At 35.0% G+C, this 17,612-nt stretch overlaps 2 protein-coding genes and 1 pseudogene across 2 annotated transcripts; 1 reads left to right on the forward strand and 2 right to left on the reverse strand.

Moving 5' to 3' along the window:
* Nucleotides 1-702: 702 nt before the first annotated feature.
* On the reverse strand, nucleotides 703-1,500 carry LOC120152370 (uncharacterized mitochondrial protein AtMg00810-like). The gene has a single exon (XM_039164599.1). It carries the CDS (start codon nucleotides 1,498-1,500, stop codon nucleotides 703-705), a length of 798 nt encoding a protein of 265 aa, XP_039020530.1.
* Nucleotides 1,501-2,518: 1,018 nt separating this feature from the next.
* LOC120152380 lies at nucleotides 2,519-3,430 on the reverse strand. The gene has a single exon (XM_039164606.1). It carries the CDS (start codon nucleotides 3,428-3,430, stop codon nucleotides 2,519-2,521), a length of 912 nt encoding a protein of 303 aa, XP_039020537.1.
* A 12,363-nt stretch (nucleotides 3,431-15,793) lies between these two features.
* LOC120153664 lies at nucleotides 15,794-17,155 on the forward strand (annotated as a pseudogene).
* Nucleotides 17,156-17,612: the final 457 nt, after the last annotated feature.

Here is a 17,612-nt window from a genome sequence, read left to right on the forward strand (position 1 = left end):
CCTATTAGCTGCTAGATATTAGCAAAGTAATCAGATTATTCCATGTTCCAAAAGGAAGGGTGAAGAAATTGTAGTTATGTTGATGACTTGTTGATCACAGGCAACAGTGATAGTCCGATTACTGAGTTGAAAACCATATTGAATTCAAACTTCAAAATGAAAGATTTGGGAACATTAAATTTCTTTCTTAGATTTGAGGTCTTAAGATCAAAAGAAAGAATACTGAATCAAAGGAAGTTGTTGAAAGTAGATGAATTCTTTATTATTTTCAATATATTAAAATAGGTTACACGTTCCCTATATATATAGATGTTGAAACACCTAATTTCTAGGGATATATACAACTTACCTAGAATAGGGTCAAATCTATCTAAAACAGAAAGAAATAAACAAGAAATAAATATATACAGATATGGTAACAAGCTACCAGAATCATCTAAAAATATGGAACAAAATACTGATCTGTTTAACTCTAGATTTCCTTAATTTCGGCTCTCTAACACGCAGACAGATATGCTTTCAAACTAAACTCCAAATAATTCTACACTCCCCCTCAAACTGGATGGTAAATGTTAATTAACCCCAGCATGGAACTTAGATCATCAAAAGTCTTTCTTGGTAGAGCCTTAGTAAGAATGTCGGTTGTTTGAAGACATGTGGGTACATATAGCATTTTGATCACCCCTTCCTCTATCTTCTCCTTTATGAAGTGCCGATCAATATCCACATGCTTAGTTCTATCATGATGGATTGGATTCTTGGCAATGCCGATTGGTTATCACAGAACATCTTCATAGGTTCTTCACTAGAAATTCTTATTTCCTCTAGTACCCTTCTTAGCCATATTCCCTCATAAATACCATGGGCCATTGCCCGGAATTCATCTTCTGCACTGCTCCTTGACACCACTGATTGCTTCTTACTTCTCCATGTGACTAGATTTCTCCACACATAAGTACAATACCCTGAAGTTGATCTTCGGTCTTGTACTAATCCTGCCCAATCTACATCACTGAACACCTCTATGTCTCTTCTTTGATTATTCTCAAAAAATAATCCTTTCCCTGGTGTTAGCTTCAGATACCTTAGGATTCTATACACCGCCTCCATATGTTCTTCATTTGGATTGTTCATAAACTGACTTACCATGCCGACAGAAAAACCAATGTCTGGTCGTGTGTGAGAAAGGTAGATTAGTTTACCCACTAGCCTTTGGTATCTGCCTTTATCCACCGGTGCACAATTTTCTTTAGTGCCTAATTTTGTTGTTGAATCCATAGGTGTGTCAGCTGGCTTACATCCAAGCATCCCAGTTTCTTTTAATAGATCCAGTACGTATTTTCTTTGGGAAACACATATTCCCTTTCTTGACCTTGCAATTTCCATACCTAGGAAGTATTTGAGCTGTCCAAGGTCCTTGATTTCAAATTCCTTAGCAAGAAGACCTTTGGTAATATTGATTTCTTCCTCATAATCTCCTGTTAGGATAATGCCATCCATATATACAATGAGGATAGCTAGTTTTCCTGCAAATGAGTGTTTGACAAACAAGGTGTGATCTGATTGACATTAAGAATAGCCATGATTCTTTATTACCATTGAGTTTAGTTTGTATCATGGTGTTGAAGTTTTTGAAAATCTGACATGCCTCTGATTTTTCTTTCATGAGAAAGACCCATGTAAGCCGAGTGTGATCATCAATAAATTTAATGAACCAACGGGAACCAGTCACATTTTTTATTTTAGATGGCCCCCAAACATCACTGTGAATCATAAAAAAAGGATGGGATTCTTTGTAAGATTGGTTGGGATAAGAATTACGGACATGTTTAGAGAATTGACAAATTTCACACTTGAACTCATTTGGATTTTTATTATGAAATAGAGAAGGAAACAGTTTCTCAAGATACAAGAAATTCAGATGGCCTAATCTATAGTGCCATAACATAATTGCACTATCATTATTAGAACAACTGACAGAAAAAGAAGTAGGATTACCAAACACTAGACAATTGGACTGATAAGTTGTGCCTTGAGGAGGATTTGTAACCTCGAGAAGATAGAGTCCTGAGCATATTTTAGCACTGCCAATCGTCTTCCCTGAGTCCAAGACCTGAAATTCACACATGGTTGAACCAAATTTAGTCACACAATTCAGGTCTCGAGTAAGTTTACTAATGGACGGTAAGTTACAATTCAAATTTGGCATAAGAAGGACTGATTCAAGTGTAATATTCTCTGATACTTTAATAGAACCTGTACCAACCACTTTTGAGAGTGAACCATCGGCTATTCTGACTGTTAAGTGTTTATCACATGGACTGTAAGTAGAAAATAGATCCTCATTTCCAGTCATATGGCCTAAAGCTCCAGAATCTATAATCCATGAATTTGACGTCTCTTTTTTAACATTGAGAGCGCTTAAAAAATTACCATTTTGGGCTAAGGACCCAATACCAACCACAGTGGAGGTTTGGGCATGCAAAAACTGGTTGAACAACTTCTGTAGAACCTCTAATTATTCCTTGCTGAATGGAGTAGGTTCAAGTGAAGGTTTTTCATCCATTGAGACAAAATTGCCTCTCCCCTCTTTGTCGTTGGCAGACCGGGAAGACTTCCAATCTGCAGGCTTACCATGAATTTTCCAGCAAGTGTCCCTGGTGTGACCAGGTCGGCAGCAGTGATCACACCAAGGGTGTCCTTTCTTTGGTTTGGTGTCATTGGTGTTGTAGGAGTTCCCTCTAACAACAAGGGCTGAGCTCTCAAGACTTGTCATTAGTTCTTGAGAGCCCATCATGATTTTCTTTCGACTCTCTTCTCTCCGAACTTCAGAAAAAGCCTCCCATATATTAAGTAGAGGTTTAGATCCCAAGATTCTTCCTCTTACTTCATCTATATTTTTATTTAATCCAATCAGAAACTTATATATTCTCTTCTGTTCAATGATTTGTCTATACCTGATTCCATCATCTAGACAGCCCCAATTGTGCTCCTCGAACAGGTTCATCTGTTGCCAATAGCGGTTGAGTGTATTGAAGTACTGGGTTACTGTTAAATCTCCTTGACGGAAATCATGGAGAACACTCTCCACTTCAAACAGCTCAGGTGTATTCTCATTGTTGGAATATGTCTCCTTTGCAGCCTCCCAGATTTTCCTTGCTATTCTGTAGAGTAGGAAGTTCTCTCCGATTTCATTTGTCATGGAATTGATGAGCCATGACATGACCATATTATTCTCGGAATTCCAGATTTTGAACTTCTCATCATCCTGGCTTGGCTTGGTAGCCACTCCTTTGAGATAATCACCATTTCCTCTTCCGCAAATGAACATCATAACAGAGTGGGACCATTGGAGGTAGTTGTTCCCATTAAGTTTGTGTCCTGTAATGGGCATGAGATTGCTATCTCCACTATTATTACTGGAGGCCATGGCTACCTGGTTGGAGGTAATTTGGGACACGGAAGCAGTTGAGTCACTTCTCCCTTATTTGGTTATATGAGGGATTTAAGGTTCAGAGAATGCTCTGATACCATGTTGAAAGTAGAGGAATTCTTTATTATTTTCATTATATTAAAACAGGTTACACGTTCCCTATATATATAGATGCTGAAACACTTAATTTCTAGGGATATATACAACTTACCTAGAATAGGGTCAAATCTATCTAAAACAGAAAGAAATAAACAGGAAATAAATATATACGGATATGGTAACAAGCTACCAGAATCCCCTAAAAATATGGAACAAAATATTGATCTGTTTAACTCTAGATTTCCTTAATTTCGGCCCTCTAACACGCAGACAGATATGCCTTCAAACTAAACTCCAAATAATTCTACAGAAGTATACTATTGAATTAATTACAGATTCTGGGAGCAAAGCCAACTTCAACTCCCCTTGAGTAGAATGTAAAGCTGACTTCAGTAGTGTTTGACAAGAAACAAAAGGATATTCTTGGTGATTGTGAGTTGGAAGATAAGGCAGCCCACCAAAGGTTGATTGAAATGTTGATTTACTTGACACATACAAGGCCAGATATTACATATGCTGTACAAAACCTTAGTCAGTTTATGCATTAACCCTAAAAAATATCATCTTAAAGCAACCTTTAGAGTTGTTCGATATGTAAAGAATAATCTAGGGAAAGGTTTGTTTTTTTTAAAGCTTGAATTGAATGACAACTTTTAGGTTTTTGTGATTATGATTGGGCTTCCTACCCAATGTCAAGAAGGTCAGTTACGGGATATTGTATTAAGTTTGGAGAGTCCTTGATATATTGGAAAAAAAAACACTATAGTCAGGTCTTCAACTAAGGCTGAATATAGAAGCATGACAGTGGTTACTGTTGAAATAGTATGGTTAATTGGTTTGTTGTAAAAACTTGGAGTGCAAGAGATCAAATCGGTCAAATTATTCTGTGATAACAAGGCAATCTTTCAAATTGCTACAAATCCTGTCTACCACGAAAGGACCAAGCCTATAGAGATTGATTCCCATTTTGTTCCAGAGCAGATTTAAAATGGTGTCATCAAGACATAACACATCTAAATTGTGAATAAGCTTGCACATATTTTAGCTAAAGCATTAGGAATACAACAACAATTTTATTTGTGGTGCAAGTTGGGAGTTAAAAAGTTTCAATAAAATATAATTTTTTTATTAAAATTTATCACATTGAGATAAAAAGTTTGAATAAAAATATTTTTATTAGAACTTATCACCTCCATATGACAAGTTCCATACACTATAGAAACTGTCGTAGATCTCAAAATAAAAGTGATGCATTTTTTACTGCCTATTGGGTCAAAAAAACCCTGTTAACAGGGCTATTACTTTTTGACCCATACCTTGATATTATAATTTAATTAGGGCCTTCTTCATCAGGTTAGATGGCCCATCCGCATGAATAATACACAATTTTTGTGCAATGATACTGCTTCTACTGGCACCCTCGATCAACGATCGTACCTTCTTAATTACAATTTTAAAAATTAAAAGAGTAAAGTATACAAATGGTCCTTCGACTATTGGGTGATATTTTGTTGAGTCTCTGTTAAAAGTTACAAAATGATCCTCCGACCATAGGACGCTACTTTGTTGAGTCCCCCGACTATTAAAAGTTACAAATTGTAACACAACTATTCATATTTTCCAAACTCGTCATTTTTCATTAAAAATTTGACGACAATCTGAGTTGGATGTTAACCTGCTGACTGAGATATAATAAAATATAATCACAGAATCTTAAACGATTATCATAACTCAGTAGAATGAAAATAATCAAGATTTTAAACACAACATGATGACGTTACATTTATTGAATATATATTCTTTATTTTTTACACATGAATTATATTCTCTTGTAGAATGAAACTAATCAAGATTTAATATGCAAGAGTAACAATTTGACGTAATTGAGGCTTTCGTAATATGGAACATTGTAACGTAAAATATTAGGGGGAAAAAGATAGAACGGAAAGGAAAAGGGCGAGGGATAGCCAATAATGTGGAGCTCAAATACCCAAATTAAATAGGTGGTCCAATTATGTGAGTGACACATATTTCATCTTTCCGACATATTATTCTCAATGCTGCTTTGCAAAAGTTTTCCAACGATGAAAATAAAAGGATCCCCTTGTGTAAACTAAAGTAACTATCAATGAACTTAAGTAATACATATATTATATTATAAGTTTAATATCGAATTCTATGATTCAAAACACTAGATTTATTTTATTATTTAGTTATGGAATAAAGGAGTTAGCTAAGAGCTATCTCTTCTTTTCAAATTCCTTGAGTGCGATGACCCTTTTGCAGAAATGGCCCCATTATATTGGCTAACTTGGTATCATCAATGAGGACCTACACTTGAAGCTTTGCAGAAATGGCCTCATTATATTGGCTAACTTGGTATCATCAATGAGGACCTACACTTGAAGCTTTGCAGAAGCCTTGCAATCATTCAGTCACTTACCACAGTTAGGTTTTGTTTTTCTATATAAATATATCCCACCATTGTTGGCCATTTAGCTGGAATCTTTAGAAACAAATAAAATAGAAAATTGTAAGATTTGTAACAAGTTTCAAATAGAAGGTTAATTTGGGCCAATCATCTTACCTGCTCTATCCTACTTGCTCTACTTAACGTCACCTTCCCATGCAGAATATATGTATACGCACGTATATTTTTAAAGAAGACCCGCTTTTGGGTCTTTCTTTAAATTTAAAGAATAATGAAATTACCAAATAATATTATTAGTTGGTCTGGTACAATGAAATAGTATATTTTTAAATAATATGTAAATTTTAAAATTATAATATTATAAATATTTTTAATTAATATAAATAATATTTAATCTTAATTATTTAATTAATAAATTAAAAATCAATATGAACCGATAATGAATTTGTCCTTAGTGTCGGTAGTATCTTTTTGTATTTCCTAATTGGCTCGAACGTTATTCCCATCCTTTCATTCACTAAAATAATAAAGCGTGTTATCTTTCTTTTTCTTTGTTTTGTTCCCGGTATTTGCTTTTCTTACCTTTCTTTATTGAAAGTTATCTCTGCTTTTAAACCTTACTTGTACAAAATAAATTAATATTTGTTGAGGGAGTAAATTTTTTTTTGTTGGTAGTCAACGGTTCACTTACTTTAATTTGGAAAAACAATCATAACTAGTGAAAGAATGGTTGTTGATCAATATTTCGATGAAAGAGAGATTATATTATCATGAGGAAAAAGGAAGATTGACCGGTTATGGATAGTCCATCCCCTTCTATAGTCTTGATTGAAGTATTTATAGTGATATTTAATGTGTGTGTCAGCGGTAAAGTTATTATCTGGAATGTGTCTATGCCCAATGCATACGCGTTTTCTTGTGGCTCCTCTCCCATGATCGCACTATGACCAACTATGAGCACTTTCGTCGTGGCCTCTCTACTACCCGTCATGCCTGATTTCTGGTGACCTCAATGAGAATCAATTCATGCCCTTTAGGATTACATTGTTGCTCGTTCCACGTAGAACTCTATCCTTGACCACGCACACCATCGCTCCTTATATCTTCATGATATGAGGACCAGGCTTAGCAACAACTTAAACTCTCATGATTTACTGTTGATTTGTGCATTCCTTGGTCTATGCTCTTTCGCTCTTCCATTTGGCAGGTCTGAAAGCGAATGAATGATCTCACCTTCAATGGCTCGTGCACCTACATTGATGAAGCCCTTGTAAAACCCCCAACCCGTATCCGACCCGGATACGAGTCCGAAGTGTCACATTGACTTTTCAAACCTTGACTCTTAAGAAAAATCCCGGGAAATTTAAAACTTTATTTAAAACAAAATACAGACTTTATCAGAGTGCTCGTACTTAATGACTTATTACATGCCAACACTTTATACATAACCAAAAACATATTTTATCAAATATTTCTGATCTGATCTTTTGGTAAGGAAAACTGACCTGTCTTGCTCCGCATCACTCCTTACTCTTCTCGAAACCTACGTGTGAAACAATCACACGCTAAGTCGAAGACTTAGTGAGGCATAACCACTTATAATGCACTTTAAAACATATATTGATACATGCATGTTCTGTTCTATCATGTTATAGCAATTCCAGGCATTTTTCATATCGTATAGAATCATATCAGATTAATCGCAGTAAATTCATACATACACATAATTCATCATTCACATGTTATCATATAATCACATACTTTTTCAATCAAACACTATACACACAACATCATATAATTTCTATAGCATTTATCATACCACTAACTTATATTTGTTCATATCTCTGGATTAGCCCATGTATATATGTGAGAACTATCGATATGTGAGTCTATAGAGGTTGTGCACTATGCTGTCACCACAGCTCGTATAAATGCACCGAAGTGCCCCGTAGAATTGCACCGAAGTGCCCGTAGAATTGCACCGTAGTGCCCGTAGAATGATGTCCATAAGGACCACGTAGAATTCCTTAAGAATCATATACATATACTATGGATCAAGTATGTGTCTTTCAAGACTTCACACAGGTTCCAAGGATATACATATGTCCTAAAGAACCGAATAAACCCTCGACTCTTGGCATGCCAACTATACCCCTAGCTCTCATGACACATAACATGGGCGTTATCATTTATTTCATTTCAAATATTCACATAAACTTGTAATTCACTTTCACATATCACGTATCACATAGCTTCTTTTCATATGATCACATAGTCCCGTAGTTCACTTGCACGTAGATCATTTCCATATAATTCACATGTCACATATGTCATGTTTTCATATAATTTCTATCATTTCTCACCCAATCACCTTTATTCATATAAACATACTTATCATATCTTGTTCACATAAGATCATATACTTCATATAATATATCGAAACACCTAGAACACTTTCACGTAGCTTATAGTCATAAGTTTTGTCTCGTATCATATACTTGTTTTCACATATATATTTCCTATCAATTCTTATACCATCACATAATTCCTTTAACATACATAACATATCATGTAACATTATAATAGAAATACTTATAAGTCATATCACTTAAAGCACATATACTTATAGTCACATTTCTTATATCTTAATCGTATGCCTTCTCTTAAACATATATATCACATGTTCAGGTAATTCACCATTTCATCACATAATTGGGTATTCATATAACTCATTTCATTTCATTTCATATCTATCTATATATATATATATCCTCAAGATTATCCTAATATAATCATATAGCACCTTATATTTCGTATTCATCTAGGGCAGACTTATAAACATATCTCACTTCTATTATTTCTATATATATCTAATCTGTTACTTAATTCAATTTCTTATAGCTCTTATAATCTTCTCATATAACTTCACAAATTTCTATCATTCAACCCATGTGTTATAGTTTTATTTAAACCTATGAATCTTTCCCATCTAGCTTATCTTATACGTTCATCTTATCATTTATGTTCAAATCCCCTAGTTGGTGTACTATTTTCACTTCATCCTATAGATCAATATTATCCAGCTTATTTCACTTATCATATAATAATATAATTATATTTTACTATGATCACATAGTTTATATCTCATACTTTGCTTTCTCATGTTCACCTATATCATGTCATATGGCTCATATCTTTCTCATGCAGTCACATAGTTCAGTTTCACATATGTATATATATACATTATATAGCACATACTTCTCATAACATTACATTCAAAAGCATGTCAACACATATATTCATGCATACATACAATTCATGTCATTCATATACGTATAATCATATATTCATGCATTCTAACATAGGAAATAGACTTGTCGCAAGTCTTGTTTCCATTTAGCACCATAAACACTAATGCACTCACCTGGCCTCACTAGCCAAATCCAATCTCTTATCTTTCCCTTGATCGATCTTACTTGCTAAACGTTCCGGAATTGCTTTATGCGTAGAATCTACATAAATGTACATTTCGAGACCATCATTAGATACCTACACCTTGTAATTGGATACTATCAATTTAAACGAACTTATTAAATCCATATCCCCAATTTTCCTTTAGGGGGAATCGGTTCCCCCCTATGGGGTATCGGTTCCCCCATGACATACTGGAAATTCTTGTTCGTTTGAAGGGGTATCGGTTCCCCTTGAATGGGTACCGATTCCCCTTGCCCAGAAATCATATTTTCAACCCGAAAATTACTTCATTTCCTCTCAAATACTTCATATATCATCCCCTTTTCATCCTTAACTCTAGTACACATACTTAAAATCTATATTCATTTATTTCATCTTAAACCTCAAAATTCTATCTTCCATATAAGATTCAAAAATCATACCAAATTTCCAATGTGTTCTAATTCCAATTCTAACACTTCCTACCTCTTAATTTAATCCTTGACAAGTCAAATTCAACTTCACAATCTATTAACTCCTTCCATATCAAAAATTCACTTAAAAACTCATTTTTCTTAATTTCTCATAACTTGTTAATCTTTGAGGTTTAAGCCCCCTAAAGCTTTCCTTAATCTTTCTTAATATCCCAAGAATCAAAACAAGCTTTAAAACGAAAGAATTAACCAACTAAAGACTCACTTACCTTATACCAAGCTTCACGGTGGAGAGGAGGAAGAAGAAGACTGAAGAATGCTCTGGACTCTTCTTCATACGTGCTTATTACCCTTAAAAAAAATTATAAAAAATCTTTCTGGTCAAATGACCATAATACCCTTAATTTCCTTTAATAATTACCAAATAACCTTCAATATATATTCAAATAATCATTGAATTCTTTCATTCTTCTACTTTAGTCACCAAATTCTGAAACTTTATAATTTGGTCACTAACCCGGTATTGCGGATGTTACAGCCCTTACCTTGAGCAAAAGCTGGACAATCTATATTTTTTTGAACAATTCAGTAACTTGAAGAATCCTCAGAAGATTTTGTGTGTCGTTAACTAGGCTCGTCTCCCAATGTATGGTACTATCTCAACTCCGACGCCTCGGTTAACACAACTACTATCTTAAGCATCGTTGGTGGCATTCTTCGCTCGTCAGACGGCTCCTAACTGCTCAGTTTCAACAAGTTTGTTGGTGTTTCTAGTCCCCTCAATGTTGAGTTAGAGGAATTTATACCATATTACAACTAGTCTGGTCGTTGGGCCTCGAATTTGTCCATGTTTAGTCTGACAATGCCCAAGTGATCAGCCTCCTCACCCAAGTTGATGGCAAAACGTCGTCTCCCTTAGTTTAGGTCATCTCTATTCTCTCCACTGAAGCTAATTTATTGAATTTATATGGGATTCCCTGCGAAAGTAATGTCCTCGTTGACGCAATGGACAAGCTCCTTTATAGCCCTGACTTCTCTACATCTATATTCATTGATGTCCTTCATGCTCTTACTGCTCTCCACCATCTGGACTCCGTTGGTCCCCTTAATCATGTCTTGTAATAAGTTAAACTTTAGCCTTTGCTTTCATTTCATATAACGCCCGATCCTCGGGCTAGAATTTTCGAGTTACCCAAGAGGTAAGTGGACCTCGTTGAATTCTTAAGTAAAGTTGTTGGTCCAACTGTGGGCTTAATTGGGTTGGAATTGAGCCCAATCAGCCATAAAAAGGAGGTTTTTGATTTGTGGTAAGATGATGAATGACCTATAATGCGATTATCCCATTTTAAAAAGATGAACGCTTTTTATTTATTTCATCTCATTCTTCTTTTCATTTCTTCCTTCTTTTTCATTTTCCTCTCCAAATTCCATAACACAAAGGTAAATCCTTGAGCCCCTTTCATGCTTCAAATTCGTTCATAATCCCTTAAGCACCGTCGTTTTAATGATTCAAGTCTTGGGTTCTTTATGGCTAAGGATAAAGTAGGGGGTTTTATCCAAATCTTAGAGGAAATGAGTGTGGCTAAGCAAGGAGCTTCATTTAAGGATCTTAGCACCAAGGTAGTGTGTATTTCTAATCTTTTAGAGTGTTAAGGCTTTCATAAATATGAAGAAATTTCTAAGATTTGTGTAGTTGAGAATTTTAGGGTTTTTGGATTATTTCATGATTAAATGACATTTTAGTTGTAAAAGAAGATGTTTTTATACTACCTTAAGACCCTAAATAACTTTCTAAGGCTTTAGCACGTGATTAGGAATCAAACCAAGTCAATTGGAATGAATTTTGGGTGTTTCTCAAGCCTAAACAAGTCATTTTTAGGTTCGAGTATCGATATTGGATGAATTATAATGTAAATTGGGGTTTTTGGCTAGGAGTATCAATACTGCTAGGGAGAGTATTGATATTGCCACTACAGTATCGATAGTGAGCCTAAATTTTAGCAACATAATACATTTTTAATACAAATACTCACAGGGATATTGATATTGCAAGTAAAGTATCGATACTACTCACCTTGGAAGGTTAGATTTGTCTTTTTAAGGCATGTAAGCCAAGGATGATCTGTAATAGTGGAACCTAATCCATGGGGGACACAAATGACCAAAGATACCTAGAAACACTCATAAAAGTGTGTTACAACCGATGTAACCATACTAAGTTTAGTGCGTCAAAGTATCTTCAGTCGGTCACATATTCAAATAGTTAAGAACGAGAATCGTTACAGAGGTTGTACCAATAAATGATACCATAAGTAAGTCAGATTCAGTAATAGCATAAAGTATGAGCTGCAAGAGCGTCAATGAACCAAGAACGCATAAGTCGTCCCTCCACTTCAAGGGGTATAGGGGAGACGTACGATAAGAACGACTAGAGGATTGCTACTCAGTAATGAACCAGAGTCAGGTATCTGGCTAGCTAGTGTTACAACCAATGAGTAGTAAACACGGAAATCGTCGTCAAGTCAAGAATAACATAAAGACCTCTTTAGAGACAGAAATGACTAAAGAGCCTTTAAGTAATGAATGACCAGAATATAGCAGCTTAATAACTAATAGTGGTAACAGACTAATAAACTCTTGCATAATGTTTTAGATTAGAGAACGAGCGAGATAACAACTAGTGATAGGATGACCTTATTTTAGTATGTCCAATTATGCTAGGGTGTAGTCAGGCTACCTTAGTTGGCCTAATAGGGTATGGTCAGTGCGTGAGGCACTTTAGTGCTAACTAGGGTACGAGGCTTGAATGCTCACGAGGAGTGTATTAGCGATGTCAGTGTTGTGTGGCCTTTAGACCTTAGGTATGCATGGGTAGTTATATCAGTACAATACAACAAATCAGTAAAGCTTGGCTTTATGCTATCTGATACCAAACCAATGCTTTAGTTGAGTGAGAATTTTCGATGTTATGTGATATCGGATTTCTCCCCCCATGGTCTACCTGATACTATGTGATACCAGAAGATCATTCAACAACTTAGAGGGGACTTTACCGATGCTATGTGATACTGATACCCCCTCTCACTATGTTAGTATCTGATGCTATATGATACCAAATACTAGCATAACAGATTCAATGTTGCATTCAGATAATGCATAGCATAGTTAGCGTTGCATTCAGATAATGCACAGGGATGTCAATGTCGTATTTAGAGAATGCATAGCAGTTACAATCAATGTGGTTAGAGACCCTAAAGAGGTATACTCACGGGGAGGCCCTTAGCAGAGGATTAATGGAAGCATGAGACCCCTACTTCAACGATAGAACAGTAAAACACTAAGTAAATAGAACTTGATCTAGATCATACATGTACCTACTGCTTAGTATCATGTCTTTAGCTTGCTTATGTTTATGGAACTCTTAATGTTGCTCTAGATTAGCGATTATACTACTGAGCTTTTTAAGTTCGGCGTTCGGATGTTTCTGTTCACAGGTTTCTAGCTCGGGCCGTTCGTAGAGCACTGTCGCAGTATAACTTCCAGAACATCCTTTAGAGTATTGTACTTTAGCTTTAGTGGACATGTATACATGGAACATTACTCGTGTATTCAGATTTATAAGAACGAGTTTGTAATATTTTGATTTAAAATATGTCACGGAGCTCTAGTTTATAAATGTTTTAATAAATATTTTGTATATTGTATGATATCATTGAGTATGTTTTAAAAGAAAATGAGCAGATTTTGAAAATAATGAGTTGTATCAACAATTAATGTGACACTTAATGCCCAATCGAGTTTAGGGTGTTACATTTTCACTAAATAAAGATATGGGTTTTTGTTTGAAGGAGCTAGGCTTTTTACGGTTCCGATGATCAAAATAACATATCTAAAATTTTTGTTTAACGAAAAACTAATAATTTTCGAAGACCACGGCTTGGAGGTATAACAATATTCAATTTGATCAAACAAAATTATATATATTTTTTTAACTATTAGACAATATATATTATACGAAATAATTTTATATCTTTTTTCATCTCATAACTGGATCTATGCGCACTGAACAATACCTGCCACAAACAATTATTGATACATAAAGTTAGCATAAATTACATAATTGTTCAGAATAAAGCATAAATTGTATTATCACATAGAATTTAAGTATTAATAAGAATAAGTTATTATATATTGAAAAACCCTAAAAATTTATTTTTTCCTCATTCGTGTATCGTTCATCTCTTTTCTTTTTCATTTTTGTTGATCGACGACAGTACCAACTTTAATATTGATTATCGATCGTCGGTATTCTTTATTTTCTTTTTATTTTTTATATCATATCCTTATTTTCTTTTGTTTTTTTTTTCAAATAAGTTTACATGTATTGTACGTTTTCTTATGTTTTTGACATTTTTTCGGTTCTTTAGCCATTTTTATTTATTTCTTTTCTAAGGGTTGATTTGACATCGTCACGACTGATCAAGATGACGCTTATATGATATCTTGTGATCTTCCCTGCTTTGGATAATCAGATTGGATTTGGTTACCCGATTTGCGTTCGTGGATAGTTTTTCACGTCGCTCGAGTATGATTTACGGTTTGTCGGTGATCTTTCAATAGCTTGATCTCCTTTTGTGGTTCGTTTGCCTATACGATCAGATCTGCTTGTATCTATCTTTGTTCGAATTTCTTGGTTAGATTTAATATTCCCTTATATGGTCCTTATGTGATCTTAAGTTAATAGTTTTGTTTCAATGATTATAATTTTTTCCTAATTATGTGTTTAATTTACTATTGTGATTATAAATATTTATTATAATTTAAGATATTTTCTATTTAAAATAAAATTAATTCTTTCCGTCACAAAAAAAATTGATCAATAGATAAATTAAGTCTGGGTTTCGAGGAAGAAGAACGAGGATCACGTGGCAGGTAAAGTCATCCAAGAAGAACCTGAAAAATTGCACCCAACAAATGAAATTCTCAAATAGAAAAAAAGGTATAAACAACATTTAATCTCACTAATTTTTGACATTTCCCCATAAAATCTTCACAGTATCCAAAATGTACAGATGAAAAGCGTTTGATTACTCTTAGGGGTGTTCAAATTTTTGAACTAATTCGATTAATCGATCGAACTGAATTAATTCGGTCGACCATCAAATTAGTTCGGTCGGTTAACGGTTAAGAAAATTTTTAGAATTCGATTAACTGTTAATTCGGTTCGAAATCAGTTAATTAACCGAATTAATCGAAATTAAATTTTAAATATTAAATATATTATATAGAACATATGGGCTTAACCCAAACCATTTAAAACCCAATTAATAATTTAAGATCTAATAACTTTTAAACCTAAATCAATATTAATTAATTAAAAAAATTTATAAAATTTTTATTTTATAATTATATATTATTTAAATTAATTGTAAATTATTTTTTATTTAAAAAATATTAAATATATTTTATATAACATATGGCTCAGCCCAAACCATACTTTATTCGGTTCAGTTAATATTTTGAAAAAAAATTTGATTCGGTTAACGGTTAAAGAAAAAAAAAGTTCGGTTAATTCGGTTAATGATAATTCGATCGGTTCAGCCACCGAATTAACTGAATGAACAGCCTTAATTACTCCAATAGAAAAAGATAACATTGCCTTACATTGTAACTTGGTAATATTTGAATAGATCAAGTATTAAACAATTCACTGCTGAACGAGTCTTATCCAATAGAAAAGTATTTTCATTTGAATTTTTTATATATTAAATTTGACATTTTAAGAATACTCAACTAGATATAATAATCATATTATATTTTCGTGGAACTTGTGTGTTGGATTCTAAAATTTAGCCCCAAGATTTGACCGACACTTTAAACAATAAAAGGCTGTTCACCTGCACGTTTGCTTTCTGCCACAATCCTTCTAAATGTGCAACCAAATCATGCTTCCAAACCTACTCTTTTCTGCTTTCCTCCTCAGTTCATGTCTCTTCCGGATCGTAATCGCCCAAAATTGCCCCCGTCCTCCGCCCTGTCCGACGATCTCACCGCCACCACGCCCTACTCAAACCGTCTCTTACGTTCGACCCCGTCCGCCGCTATACAATCTTCAACTGCGTCTCTTACCTCGACAGCCTAACAACAATCCAGGCCCCTTAGCCAATCAAGCCAGGATTCTCGCCATTACACAAGAACTCAAGCGGAACATTACCTTTGACCCCCAAAAATACACCGGTACTTGGGTCGGCAACAACTACTGCCTCTTCAAAGGGTTCATTTGCGACACCGTGCCGGACCTCAACATAACCTGACTGGCAGGCATTGATTTCAACGGCGCGACGTTCGGTGGTAACTTGAATTTCTATCGTTTCGTTACGAACTTGCCCGACATTGCCATCTTCCATGCCAATTCGAACAACTTCAGTGGTGTCATTGGTCAAGGTCTTAGTGGTTTACGTTACTTTTACGAAATCGATTTGAGTAACAATAAGTTCATCGGAGGTTCCCGTCGAACGTTCTTAATGCTAGGAACTTAACCTTCGTCGATCTTCGTTTCAACAACTATATTGGAACTGTCCCTCGTACCGTGTTCAAATTCGACACCGATGTTCTTTTCATCAACAACAATGTGTTTTCTCAATCGGTCCCTACCAATCTCGGCAACACACCGGCACTTTATTTGACCCTAGCGAACAACAACTTCACTGGTACCATCCCACGAAGCATAGGGGCTGCCTGGGAAACCATGACTGAGGTTTTGTTCCTAGGCAAACAAGCTATCCGGTTGTCTGCCTTTCGAAATCGGGTACTTGAACCGAACAACCGTATTCGATGTCGGATCGAACAGGTTAACTGGTCCGATCCCGCAGTCATTCGGTTGCATGGCCAAGTTACAGCTGCTCAACATGGCTCACAACCGCTTCTACGGCGCGATACCGGAGGTTCTATGCCGGCTTCCGAATGCATTCAATTTCACGCTGTCCAACAATTTCTTCACCCAAGTAGGACCACAGTGTCGGAGGCTGATCAGGCTAAGGAGGCTCAACGTAAACAGGAATTGTATAATGGGGCTTCCATTTCAAAGATCGGCAGCCGAATGTTCAAATTTCTTTTCGAGGCCTCGGAGTTGTGCTCGGGAAAGTACGTTCAGTATCATCCCATGTCGGCTGCCGGCGGCATCGATGAGAACCCGAAACCTTTTCCAAGAAGAAGAAGAGCCGCCGGCTCCGAGAAGCTATAATGCGCTTGAGAAGCCTCAGAATTAAACAATTTGGAACGGTCGAAAAGATCACATGGTGGATTGCCTGTGATTTGTAGCAAGTTTGTACTTTTATATTAATTAATTGCTGGTTTGTGCTTGTTTTAAGTGATGATTAGATACTGTGATTAAAAGTAGAGGGGGTTCTGTTCGCTGTCATTTTAAATTTTCTTTTTGTATAATTTGATCTCTTTAAAATGCTGATTTATGTGCTGGAAAGTAGGGTTCCATGATTTTATATAGTAGTGGATTTCTTTTGAATTTTATGGTTAATAATTAGGGTATCAACTACTTCATTTGAAAATCTTTATATTTCATGTCTTTTAATTAAGATGCTTGTTCGATCGAGTCGAATCGAGTTAAAAAACTTCGAGTTATTTAAGTTAACGAGTCTTATTTTACAATTCGAAGTTGATTTAAAATTTTTTCAAATCAAACTATTTGAATTTCTCTATAAAATAATATTTTATATTAAAAACGAACCTCATTACAAATTTCTTC

Source organism: Hibiscus syriacus, unplaced genomic scaffold, assembly GCF_006381635.1.
Source record: "Hibiscus syriacus cultivar Baekdansim isolate YM2019G1 unplaced genomic scaffold, ASM638163v2 tig00002840_pilon, whole genome shotgun sequence".
In the NCBI taxonomy this organism is placed as follows: domain Eukaryota; kingdom Viridiplantae; phylum Streptophyta; class Magnoliopsida; order Malvales; family Malvaceae; genus Hibiscus; species Hibiscus syriacus.

What these genes read in the sequence shown, in the direction of transcription:
- LOC120152370 (XM_039164599.1), bottom strand. Translation starts at nt 1,500, where the DNA reads ATGGATGGCATTATCCTAACAGGAGATTATGAGGAAGAAATCAATATT.
- LOC120152380 (XM_039164606.1), bottom strand. Translation starts at nt 3,430, where the DNA reads ATGGCCTCCAGTAATAATAGTGGAGATAGCAATCTCATGCCCATTACA.